The 14,096-nt window shown below is 37.7% G+C and overlaps 1 protein-coding gene across 1 annotated transcript; it reads left to right on the plus strand.

Annotated features, from left to right (window-relative positions):
- Positions 1-10,166, plus strand: LOC139479796 (large ribosomal subunit protein eL37-like). The gene is made up of 4 exons (XM_071262673.1): positions 1-48; positions 1,367-1,502; positions 2,018-2,102; positions 10,053-10,166. The coding sequence occupies exons 1-4, from the start codon at positions 46-48 to the stop codon at positions 10,129-10,131; spliced, it is 303 nt and encodes a 100-aa protein (XP_071118774.1). The 5' UTR covers positions 1-45; the 3' UTR covers positions 10,132-10,166.
- Positions 10,167-14,096: the final 3,930 nt, after the last annotated feature.

Consider the following 14,096-nt stretch of genomic DNA (forward strand, 5'->3'; position numbering starts at 1 on the left):
CCAAAACGAGGTTGAACTCGTTCTCTCACTTCCGCTGGATAGAAAATGGTTGGTTTGTGACCTAGGGGAACTACTAAATCCATAAACATCACGTCTTCTATAAACAATATGATTATTAAAATGTGGTATTTCATAAGATTAAACTTATGTGTGTTCAAGTAAACAGATATTTTCGAGAGGAAACTTGTACAGCGGTTAATAATTCAGTTTAGAATTCACCATATACACGTGAAAGCCACGGTGAACTCAGTACATTACTGAGGGAAAGAACTATACACTAAGTGTGCTGTTAGATGTAGTTTATGGTTAACGATACGTAGGGATAGCCCACGGAAGTGTTAGTTTTTGCACAATAAATTAGATCTGGTGCGGGGTATTTTGACGTACTTTCCTCAGAAATGTTTTAAATCGAAATTTAGGTTTTCGACGAGATCATATTTTGACACATGCCCCAGGCCCTACACAGAGGAATTTTATTCTTTTGAATGAAGGATTTTTTTACAATACACAAAGTTCCTTTTCGCCTGACTTCCATGCCGTGTAACCTCTTACTTCTACAACCTATAATATCCCACTTATAGTACAGTTTGCGTGATAATGCATCCAACTGCCAAGGATGCAGAGTTTTGGAAATTAGATGTATTGCCATGACATCACCAAACAATATTTATTTCATTTACTAACATACTAATTATGAACACTTGAGGACAACATTACTTTCAGTTCGACCTATAACTTTCCATATTGTCAAATATTACAACATGTAAATCTCTTGAGACAATTTTGGCTTTAGCAAAATATCTGACAAGATAGTTGCAGTCCTTTTTCTACAAGAATATGATTAAAGAGAATACAGGTATTATTAATCTGTTGAAGTGTGATGACTGTAGCCCAGTATGGTGCAATAAACAACATTGGAAAGGCATGAGAGGACACTATTTTTTACTAGTTATTGGACTGTAATGAAACCTTGCAGTGTTAAATTAAACAGTAAAGTCAAGTGTCCATGCCATAACCCTTATGTTAAAGATTTATGGATCCTTAAATTAAAATACTATAGGAACAGATGTCAAGAACACTAAGGACCAGCTTAATTTTGAACACTGATTTGAGCCTTTAGTGCCTTTTGTTACTTTTGCTATTAATGAATTTTTTAAAAAAATGTAGTTGAATAACTAATATCGTGACACATCCATGTATTTTTTTGTGGAGCTGCCACCTTGAATTTACTCATCTCAAATGCCACCAGGTAACAATTTGTATTTGAAATAAGTGCAACTTCCTTAAATAGTTGTAATGGACAAATACTGCTGCTTCCAGGCAGGTGAATTACTCTTTCGAAAAAGCAATACCTCTTTGATTGTAGACCAAAGGTACATCCAGCTTTGGTAAGCGGCACAACAAAACCCACACACACTGCCGCAGGTGTGGGCGCCGTGGTTATCATATCCAGAAGAAAACCTGTGCATCATGTGGCTACCCTGCCGCCAGGAAAAGGACATGTAAGTTTTTCTTCAGAAGTGAAGATTGTGAGAAATGATTGATAATCTTGTCATTGAGTCTTTTTCTCAGTGAAAACAGTTTGTGGGTTAAGTCAAGAAAGCGAGAATGCATTTGGCACTTTTAGGAAATAGGCCATTGATCTTGAGTCTCTAGCTATAAAATCCTGCTTGAGAATATTATTTTGCAAATACAGAAGAAGTATTGTTGTACATGTTGAAGTGTCATCATAGTGCAGTATAGCATGAGAACCCTTGTTTCAATGATGTTCATTTCAATAACTTCAGGGGAAGGAGTTCAATCTTCTCAGTACCTACCTGATTGATCTGACAATCAAAAATGTGAAGTTTGTTTGCCCAAGGTATATCTTTAACATAGGTCACTTAAATAGTTGTTGATTGCCTAATTACGTTTTTTTATAAGTTGAGGATTGTATTTTAGTTAGCTTGGAGCAAGTACATAATTAAAATGGCCCTGTTTGTTTATGACTGTTATGACAAACAATGCATTGTTACAGTTAACTGGAGTATTAAGTCCAAGAGGAGGAGGACAACTGGCACTGGCAGGATGAGGCATCTCAAGATTGTCTTCAGGAGATTCAGGTAGGAGGCTGTCATATGTTTGAGTATCTGCAAGGAAAGGGTATGCCAATAGTATAGTGTGCTTGTTTTGTAGTCCAGGGCTCCAGATAATTTTCAGCCTCAGGAGTACATACTCCTTATCAGGGTTTCCCTGACGCAGGATTCTTGCGTATATGACTCTCAATTAAGGAAAAATACGTCCAGAAATAAATGACTGCGTCATGACTGACACAATTAAAAAATATCCACTCGGCATATGGTTTCTGGTTCTTGTTTATCAGCTTTGGAATGTAAATATTACAACTACCTACCTGAACTTATTCATAAACATTTTCCGTAGACAACATATTGTCTTAAAAGTTAAGTCTTGTTTTTAATTAATCGTCGTTTTTAGAAGTAACATAACTTCGCAAATCACCGCTGCCGCGGGCAAATTTTCAAACCCTATCACATGACCAGACTTCTCTCTCGTTTTTAGACAAACGCTAAAATCAGAACAGACGGGGGCTTTACATATTGTATTGCATAATTTTATAGATATGCTACACAACTTTGCGACTGTGAGATACACTACAAAATATATTTGTTCATTAAAGTGATCACTCACACATCGTGTGGCTTCGATGGCAGCACGTGATGTAAACAAAGGAAAACTACGCAAATTGAATTTTTTTTTTACGTTTTGACATATTTTCTCACATGTTTATCTACATGTGTAGACTCGTAAAAAACGAAACAGAATAAAATATTAACATTGGTGCTGTGAATAATGTGTAATGAGTAATGCGGTCATGGAATGTGGTTTAGCGGACCCTATGGAACGGGGTAAATGGAAGTTGTTAGTATCAGAGGGACAGACGATTTTGCCGAAGGTTAGGTAAACATTATTGAATGAAATTTTAAATAAAATTAATATAATAGATGACAAACATAATGTCAGATATACAGAGAACACATTCTTATTACCAGATATAGTGTAACAGCAGGATTAACTTGCGTAATTCAATTCGGATTTGTTATGCTATTTCCGCCTGAAATGATACTAAAGCCTGTGTGTATTGTACACGAGAGATATTTTTTTCCAGAAGTTAATTGCCCCTAATAAATATGGTATATACTAAATACAAAGCTTCGGGCGTGTTTGTTGTTGCTTATAAACTGTATTCAACCAGAAAATATTAAGTGTTAAAACGCAACGTCGATTCGCGGTTTGGGATTTCCCCGGCCTAATATCAATTCTAAATTAAGCCATTGACCTCTCTAGAGAGTAATATTGAGCGTTATTGATTGGTTGAACCATTGCTTCCCAGAGGGGACAATACATTTGTTGTGTTTGACAGTTCTGTGTGTCGCGATGGCCGACAAAAAGAAACAACTTGGTTTGGGGAAATTTCTCAAATTTAAAGAAAACGTGAATGAAAAGTATTCAAAGAAAACGGAAGAGATATGCGATAAAAACAATTCAAGTACTGTTAGTGACACAGAAGCGTCTAGTCCAAAGAAACCGAAAGTAAGTCGCGTTTTCCGGACGGAATGGCTGTCAAAATTCTTGTGGCTAAGATACGAGCGTGGAACAAGTGGAATGACATGTGACATTTGTTTGAATGCAAAACAAAACAATCCTTTTGTGCAAGGTTGCACAAATTACCAACATTCAACTCTCACCCGACATGAACAGTCAAAAGATCATGTTGATTCCATTAAGATTTTAGAATTGCAAAGACAATTTGAAACCGCGAAAGCAAACGTACAGAATGTTGTAGAAGACAATAGAAATGCACAAACCAAATCACATGTAAAACAACTAAGAACTGTTTATGTGATGGCAAAACGTAACATTTCGTCAGATGCATTTGGAGATTTGATGGAAACGCAAGTTGAAAACGGGATTAGCAATTGCAACAATTTTTACAGAAAGCACGGAATTGTTGACGAGATGGAACAGTGTGTGTTTGATGTGCTAGAAAAAAATCAAATCAAAGCTATCCGAGACAGTCCCTTCTATGGTGTCATGCTAGATGAAACGTGATGTGAATGTAGAAAAAAAACTTGCTATCTATGTTAGATACGTTGATGTAAACACTGGCGAAGTTAAGGTTGGTTTTGCTGGAAATGAACACGTTCATGATTGTACTGCTGCAGGGATAGAGAAAAGTCTAATCGAATTTCTTCACAGAAAACATCTAGTAAATTAGAACAATGACAATTTCTACAGAGTAATGGGTCTTGGCACAGATGGTGCCGCTGTCATGACTGGGCGATTAAATGGGTTGGGGGCGAGGCTGAAAAGAAGAAATCCCAAATTGGTGCAGGTCCATTGTGCAGCTCACAGATTAAACTTAGCGGCATCACAAGCAGCTCGTGATGTCCCCTACCTAAACGACTATCACAGACACATCGACATCTTATACAGATATTATACAGATTCCTCTGTGAAGTATGATAAACTACGAGAGTTGCAAGACCTGTTACATGGTAACAGAAGACAGGTTCAAGAACCTACCTCAGTAAGATGTTTATCAGTGGAAGCAGCAGTGAAAATGATTATGCAGACATAGGATGCCATTATTATGTCATTGGAAGATGTACATGCAGTGCGAGATCCTAAAGCAGTTGGCTTACATAATTTCATGGCTAGCTCCTTGTTCGTTCTTGTAACGGCTTTATTCTTAGATGTCTTGTCCGTAATTGGGATTTTAAGCCTTACATTCCAAAAGGACAAAGTCAATTTGTCTGCGGTTAGACACTGTGTGAATGCAACGATGGAGACATTGGAAACCATGAAACAGGGATCACACCATGTCAATACTGTCCTTCAAGACCTAGGCGCTCCACAACAGGGGCAGAAGACGAATTACAAAAATGTGGAGGTAGTTGACAATGGCCCAATGAGAGACAGGTTTAATTCTCTTCGTGTCAATTACATTAATTCTCTTAAGAATAAACTGTCAGAGAGGTTCCCTCAAGATGATCTAGATATCTTGGAGTGTTTTGACATGCTTCTCAACCCTTCAAGATATCCAGATGATCTTGTCACCTATTGTCAGGAACAGCTTGAGAAGCTTTTGGAAAACTATGGAGAACTTTTACAGAGGGACAGAGCCTTGAACCAGTTCCTCTTGTTTAAACATAATGTTAGAGGCTACAAGGGTGTGTTTACTTTTGACCAACTGTGTAAACATCTCATCAGAGATGATGCAGATACATATCCTGATTTTGTGAAGCTAGCTATATTAGCGTGCATTATACCTGTTTCTTCAGCGCCCTGTGAGAGGGGGTTCAGTGTTCAGAATGCCATAAAGAATCCTGTACGCAATCGACTGACTAACCAAAGACTCAATAGACTTATGTTTATAAGATTACAAGGCCCGCCAAGAGTGACACAATTTGACTTTGGAAAAGCTGTCGAACTATTTCAAACAAGAGAAAGGAGAAAGTAGACCAAGATACTAGTACATGTAGTAGTTAAATACTACTGAACACTATTTAACACAAATGTGATAATGCTTCACAAGTTCAGTTCAACTTCACTGATCACAGAATGAGTTGGTGATATTATATGATTATAATAATCTAAACATGAAATATATTCTAATAGTTAAGACTGATGTTATTTTTTCGTCCTGACATTACTGTTACTGTAAATTGTTTTATGAATTGTGAAATAATTAAAGATAGTGAAAAAATAAAACCAACAAACTTTGTTTTTCATTCATATATCCTTTATTTCTCTGTAGTACAATCAGCTGAATACACTGACTAGTACTTGTTAACTTAAACTAAGGACTTTTAAGTGTAAAATTAACGGTGAACACTTTAAATTTCATTTATCATACAATAAAACATTTGACTCTCAAAAAATATTTTTGACTCCCAAAAATGCATAGGCTGAGTCAAGGTGACTCTCAGATATTGGTGTCTAGGGGGAACCCTGCCTTATTATTTCAATATAGGAGTACTGGCAAAACTAAACAGTACACTTAGGAGTACTGAATGGAATTTGATGGATTAATCTTGTATTTCATTTTAGATATGCACATCATTGCTACTCTCATGTAAACAGGTCAGACAGTGAAATTACATGATTAACTTGCGTACTTCAGTATGGATTTGTTGACATGGTATTTCTGTTTTTATGTGCTCATGTTGCGTTGGGGAAAAATAATCAAAATTCATTTGTTGTGTGTTACACCGCCTTTTTTCTAGAACTAAAATGCACACTATACTCAAGGAAATAGGCTATTTGAAATCTATTATTTCTTGGAAATATGTCTCTAATGTATGTTAGACCGTACATGTATGCCGTGATTATCCACCGCATCGTGCATATTTTCATGCATACATACACTGATACGGCCTTCATCTTGAGCCCTGGTAGTCATCAGATACTTCCTACCTCTCACAGTGACTGAAGGCAAAATTGACCCATGAAGATCCGGGTACAGAATAGATCTTCACCAACCCATTGTTGTCGTAAGAGGCAGCTAACAGTATTGGGTGCTCAGACTTTCTGTCTTGTTTGATGCATGTCATCGTAACCCAATTGCGTAGATCGAGTTCATGATGTCAATTAACCGGATAGTCTGGTCTAGACTCGATTATTTTCAGACCACCGTCTATTGTGTGTGTTAAAAGACAAACAAGACAAATTTAACCCATGGGAATTATTGTGATCAGTAGCCCCATATTTGTTGTACAAGGTGATTAATTGGGTCCTGAGAAACCTATCCTTGGAACTAAGTTGTGAGGCATCATTTCTCAATGGCATGCTACTGTCTTCATGCTATCAATCATTAGTTTGTCTGGTCCTGATTTTCCATCATATAGCTGTAATATGATATCACTGAAAACAGACCAATTAAAAAAAATTGGAATTTTTCATTGAACACAATATGGCATTACATCACATGTGGATTGTTTTATAGAAAGTTTAACTCTTTCAACATCGCAGGCCGGTACACCAGCCAAGAAGTCACGAGTTCCTAGACACCGCAGGCTGGTAGACCGGCCAAACTTTAGCCACGTCTAAATAATACTTAATTTTAGGAACCTACCAGTCATATCATACATTTATTAAATCTATCAGATTTCACATTGTCTGAAATATGTATTTCATTGTAATTTATATTTTATCAATAGATTAAAAAATTATTCACTATTTCCTGCAATGTTATTAAAAATACAATGCTCTGACACTTCGACAACGGGTCCACATCCAACATGTCAAAGAGCAAAATAAAGAGCAAATTTTTAAGTATATTATATAAAGTAATAAATAAAATCAACAAAAATATATCTAAAAGTTGTCAAACATACATCAAAGTTATTATTTTCATCTTTCTGTGCTATAGCGTGTAATGTAAGTCAAATGACATCTCGACTTTCGTCGCCTTGATTCCTCGGCTCACACGTGTAATGCCAAAGTATATGCATGTGAAATCTTTGTCACAGCTTGATACATCCACAAAGTTCCATAATTTTTATATAGATCGGGATTTCCTGCTTTAACGTTCAGAATAACACAATTTTACCAAAACCTCCATCAAAAGCTGAAATTTCTACACGAGGATGGTACCATTGTAGTAATTTGGTTGGCTGCCTTAGGTCACATGCTTACATTTGACCAATCACGAACCTTGTAGCAGATCTCTTCAAGAAAGTGTCATTACTGACCGGACACCACTGTTATCAGAAATAGGTTATGACAAATACTATTTAATATTTATTCTAAAATATTTTTCTGATTACTTAAAACAATGAAAATAAAATAATATAACAATAGGTAAGTGGATATTATAAAATCGTATATTTGCCGAAAATCATCAAATTTTCACTTCCTTAGTGCTTAATCTGGACATCGTGATTTTGTTAGCTTGCACTTTCATATGTATAAACAGAAGGATTAGTCCTTTCAAATGGTGTATAACATGTAGTAGCATAGATGTTTTACAGGCAGATTATTTCCTAGATAAATGTTACGGCTGCAACGATACACATAAGTTCCGATACGATACGTATCTCGATACTTACATCACGATTCGATATGTATCTCGATACGCTACGATACATATTGTGACAAGAGAAGACAAGAGATAAATGAATATAACTTAGTTTATTAAAATGAAAAATTAAATGAAAGTGAATGAATGTTCATGAGTCATAAAATATATACTGTAATGAGTATTTTAACTTAATAAATCATCTGCCATTTCCATGTAATGGCTAGCAAACAAACAAGTAACACTCCTACATATTTGTGAGTTGTGACTAGATGGTAGGAGTAAATACTAAATGTACCAGTGTCCAGTAACTAATGATTTGCCATTTTCATGTATAAAGGCAAAAAAGCAATTATAGCAACAGCCATTTTATACAACATTTGAAAGGTCTAATCCTAGTGTTTATAAATATGAAAGTTATGTTTATCACATTATTTAAATAATGCATTGACAACTTAATTAAGTTCGTTGTAAATTATAAAAATGTGAGCTAACACATTCACAACGTCCAAATTAAGGACCAAAGAAGCGAAAATTTGACGATTTGGGGCAAATATAAGATTTCAAAAGATCTACTTGTCATTTCTTTTTTATTTTCATTATTTACGTAATTGAAAAATTATTTTGAAAAAGAATTATGAATAGTATCTGTTTTCACCCATTTCCGGATAACAGCGGCTGTCCGCTCGGTAACATGAAGAGATACCTCCATTTTCGAAAGCTTCGTATGAATAACACGTTCGTCGAAGAAAGCTTGTTTGTTCATCTACACGCTCGTAATATTGCCTGGAGTCTTATCTTTGCTATAACATCAGATTTCATTGGATAACAAATTGTTTTTAACGACGCTTTCTTGCCGAAATCTGCTACAAGGTTAATGATTGGTCAAATTTGAGCACGTGACTTGAGGCAGGCAATCAAATTACAAATCCTCGTGTACGATGAATTTCAAATTTTTACGAAATATTTTGGTTAAATAGTGTTATTCTGAACTTTTTAAGCAGGAAATCGCGATCTATATTAAAAATATGGAGCTTCGTGGATGTATCATTTTAGGTTACAAGCTGTGACAAAGATTTTTCATGCATATATTTTGGCATTGAACATCGTGTCTGATCCGAGAATTCGAGGCGACCAAAGCCGAGATGTCATTTGACTAACATTACATGCGATCGCATGCAAAGATGGAAGTAATAACTTACCTGTAAGTTTGACCACTTTTAGATATATTTTTATTGATTTTATTTATCACTTTGTATAACATATTTAAAGACTTGCTTGAAACGTCTTTGTTTTGCTCTTTGACATGTTCGATGTGCACCCGTTGTCGAAGTATCAGTCGGAGAATTATATTTTCAATCTATCGATAAAAAAATGATAAATTGAAATAGAATACGTAATTCAGACATTGTGAGATGTGATAGATTTAATAAATGAATAGTATGACAGGTAGGTTCTTAAAACTATATACTATTTTGACGTGACTACAGCTTGGCGGGTTAACCAGCCTACGGACCCTAGGGACTCGATGCTTCTTGGCCGGTTTACCGGCCTATGGTGTTGTTGAGTTAAAACACATTAAAAACGTATCTGTGATAAAAGTTTATTACAAAAAACAAGACGTACATATATACGTCTTTGAAAAAACGTATCGTGAAAAATCGCAGCACCTCACAAATCGCACACCGTATTGTTTGGAGTGAATCGCGATGCATCAGTGTCCCGGGATATCGTTTCAGCCCTAATAAATGTAGGCTTCATCTATCACCCTAGAATCTTGGATCTTGGTGTCACAGCAGTAAAAGCTTCTGTTTGACTGGTTTTAAGAGTTCATGGGCAATGACTAACTATTTCAAACTGAATGTGGACTAGTTGCTCATGTGAAATCTTTTACACAAATATTCTATGTGCTGTTTTTGTATTCTTATTTTCATAATATGCTTGATTGCTTAACACTTGATATTGTTTTCAGAAATGGATTCCGTGAAGGAACAACTCCCAAGCCCAGAAGGAAGGGAGCTGCTGCCCCATCAACCGCTGTGGCAAAATAATGTATCATACATTGTAAAGTAAATGTCAGGTTTAACTATGTCTTGTGTTGTCTTTCCAGATAGTTGCATATCATGCTTGCATAAGCAGTATTCATTCTAGTTGTCATAAAGTAGGGTCATTTTCAAGAAAGGGGGCCATTTTCTAAAAGACTGAGAGGATGCTGTCCCCGGTTATTTTTTTTGATAGTTATTATACCCCCGTTTACGAAGTAAATCAGGGTATATAGCTTTCCGTCTGTCCGAGCTTTTGTACGGCCCATAACTTTTAAACCATGCACCCTAGCTTCACCAAACTTGCTACACACATTAAACCACAATGAGTACTTGTGCCTTTTGCAAGTTTGAAGATTCTGAACTTTTTAATTTTTGCTGTTTCCATGGAAACATTAAGGAACATCAACAATGTATGTTGTGCTAAGCATTGATTATCCCACACTAGATTGAAATATATTTGCAAAAACGTGTTCATTTCAAACATAATGCATCCTCATGGGGTTACAAAGGAAAGGGCAGCTCCTCTGACTTAAAGCAACAGGTATATTTCATAAATTAACAAACTATTTACTATTTGTTGTTGACCAGTGGGGATAACGGGTATGTGAGCTTTGCTCACTTCTTTCTTGTTTTGTTTGTCATCCAACATGAAATTGTACATATACACAGAGCCATTGAAAACGCAACTGCTTTAGATGCGTGCACTTGTGCAAAGAGCAATTACCCAAAACGTTTTTAAACATCATGATAGTGCTGTGAGGAATATGTGTCCCCATGTGACAGTTCGGGTTGGAACCTCAGGCCATCCTGGAAGAATGAGTCTGAAAGTGAAAAATGCATCTGTGAACACAGCATAGAAACCCAACCACTGTTGCTGGCCACATGCTGCACATGAAAAACCAGATCACAGGTCCTTTAAAGTACACACAAAAATGGTCATCAGTCACTTGTTCAATATGCCAAGACTCGTCCAAGCCAGCAGGAATCAAGCAATCAGAATGCTGCAAGAAGGGGCAACTCAAGTGATCTTCGCCAGACGTTTTACTGTCCATCCATCCATGATAACTCGACTGTGGCATTGTTCAACACAACGGGGACAGCTGGTGATCGCCCGAGTCCTGGTGCAGCACCTGTGATGACACCTCGCCAAGACCGTCACATCTGTCTGTTGCACATTCGAAACAGATTCCAAACAGCCGTAGATACAACCAGGAGGACTTTTGGGACCCGTCAACCCCGCATCTGCTCTCAAACCGTCAGAAGGCGCCTGGCTGCATTTGGCATACGGTGTCATAGACCTTATCAAAGCCAGATCCTGCTACACCAACACAGGGTTGCCAGACAGCAATGAGCAGCTGTGTGCTTCACTAACAACTGTGTTTTCGAAAGGGATCGCTTTGGAGGAGGCTGTGTGATGGTATGGGGTGCCATTAATGCTTGTTTTCAGTTAGCCAAGGCAACCTCAATGCTCGAGGTTATGTGAACAATATCCCTCGTCCACCTTTTGCCATTACTGGCTCAACATGGCAGCTGACATCAGCCTGTCTCCAGCATGACAATGCACGTCCACACACTGCAAGGTTCACGGGAGACTTTCTGACCAGGAACAACATCCGTGTGATGAACTGGCCTGCCATGTCACCTCACATGATTCCAATTGAACACTTGTGGGAAGAGCTTGGACGGAGGGTTCGAACTCCTCAGCACCCAACTCGGACAGTGGCTGAGTTGACACTGGCAGAACATTCGACATGATGGTTATATTTGTCATTATTGTTGGTTTCTTTCACTAATAAAATACACACAATCTGAAAATGAATTGCATTTTCAATGGCTTTGAGTATTGTATAGAGAATGTGAGGGTAAGCCAATTGTATTGAATACAGCCTTTCATGTACCGCAATTGGCACATTCACCTTGAAGCTTTGCGACACCCCTCACAATAAATCATTGTAGAGAGCTCTTCTTTGGGAGGGTGCACAGGTGGCCATGTCTAAGGGGTTTGAATCCCAGATTTGCCCTGATAATGCTTCCAGGTTTGTCTCGTGGGCATTGCCTGTTCGGAAACATAGAAGACCTGTAGACAAGCAGCATTAAACCAAACTCATTAATCTTGAAACAATGGGAGGGAACTCACGGTCTCAGGCTCCATTATAATTTCCAATGTAAACATACCAGCAGGTAGAGAACATGTTATGTAATCAGATGCTTTATAAATGCATATGTGATAGTTCTTGCTTTGTAATTGAAATAGATGTATCGTGTCATGCTCAAAGAGTAGAAAGTACTGCAGGTGTGCTACTACCACAGCAGCATGGAAGGTCTACTCTATCCTTACAACTGATTTATGAAGTACCAAACCACCTTGCATTTTATCACATGTAATGTATAGTTTGGGCCAAGAGTTGTCATTATACAAGGGTACTAAATCGAGGCATGAAAACATGATCACACACATTTATGCTAGCTGTGCATGACATAACTCATTTCTTAAAATGATGTGCGACATCACATTTTCAACATTAATTTGGAGGTGATGAAAGCACACTTCGGGTGAATACAAAGATCTGAGGACATCCCATTAGGGGTCACGTCAGAACGACCAATCGGAGCATCGCTTATCAGATTATGAAAGCGACAGTTGGAATGTGATTTCTGATCATGCAGCCTCGAAAACTTTAACTCCAAACGATAGTTACGGGTTTAACAACTGTATCCATACAATCTAGACCATCTATTAGCCATTACAGAATGTTCTTTAGTTCAGGTTTCAAATATGTTTGAAGCGTAGTCGTCAATTTGAAAGTAGTGCTGTAAAGCACGAGAAAGCTGCCTTCTGATTGACCGACCAATGGAATGACCAAAGTCGGTCTGACGTGACCCATAATGGGATTTGGGCATTGTGATCAGTAAGGCCCTTGATGTTGACAGTAGATGGCATACAATGGACTTCCCAAGATCGACCACCTCCACGATCTAGTGGTAGAGTGTCTGCCCAGAGATTGAAAGGTTGGGGGTTTGACCCCCGAGCACATTGTAACAAAAAGACGTTGAAAGATTGTACTTGTTACCCTGTTTGGCGCTCGACATTAAGGGGTTGAAACAAAGACAGTCTGTATAGTACTGTGTCTTGAGTGTGGTATTCATGTTAAAACTGGCATGGTATCTCGGTGGGCTGACACAATTAAATCGGCATTAGTCAAGACTAGTACAAGAGAGCCTGCAACCATGCATGCATGCACACACCCAGTCGCTACATAAGTGCAACAATCTTGATTGAAACATTAAACCCCATTTCACCTCACCTCTCCCCAAATGATACCTTGATATCCATGTCTTCTTATGAGAAGGCCCAACTTCCCATGAGCTGTGTATGTACATAGACTGTAATGTAAGCTAGAGGTGTTTGCAAGTCTTAAAATGCCATACAAGTACATCTGTCATGGTTGAACACTTGTGAAGATCTATATACAAGTACATCTGTCATAAAGGGGGACTTGTGAAGATCTATATACAAGTAAATCTGTCATGGTTGAGGACTTGTGGAGATCTATATACAAGTACATCTGTCATAAGTGAGGACTTGTGAAGATCTATATACAAGTACATCTGTCATGGTTGACCACTTGTGAAGATCTATATACAAGTAAATCTGTCATGAGTGAGGACTTGTGGAGATCTATATACAAGTACATCTGTCATGATTGAGGACTTGTGGAGATCTATATACAAGTACATCTGTCATAAGTGAGGACTTGTGTAGATCTATATACAAGTACATCTGTTAGTGATATGCAGACTCGTGATTTTCTGGGCAATTTAGTAGTGACCCGTGAAGATCTAGGGTAGAATGGGTCTTCAGCAACCCATCCTTGCCGTAAAAGGCGACTAACAGGATCGGGTGGTCAGGCTCGATGACTTGGTTGATGCATTGATCACACATTTCGAGGACCGATGCTCATGATATCAAT

The sequence above is a fragment of the Haliotis cracherodii genome, unplaced genomic scaffold (genome assembly GCF_022045235.1).
Source record: "Haliotis cracherodii isolate W230 unplaced genomic scaffold, xgHalCrac1.p SCAF_4, whole genome shotgun sequence".
Classification (NCBI taxonomy): Eukaryota; Metazoa; Mollusca; class Gastropoda; order Lepetellida; family Haliotidae; genus Haliotis; species Haliotis cracherodii.

Coding starts and splice junctions, on each gene's coding strand:
- LOC139479796 (XM_071262673.1), top strand. Junction 1,503..2,017: donor TGCCGCCAGGAAAAGGACAT/GTAAGTTTTTCT, acceptor GCATTGTTACAG/TTAACTGGAGTATTAAGTCC. Junction 2,103..10,052: donor ATTGTCTTCAGGAGATTCAG/GTAGGAGGCTGT, acceptor TATTGTTTTCAG/AAATGGATTCCGTGAAGGAA.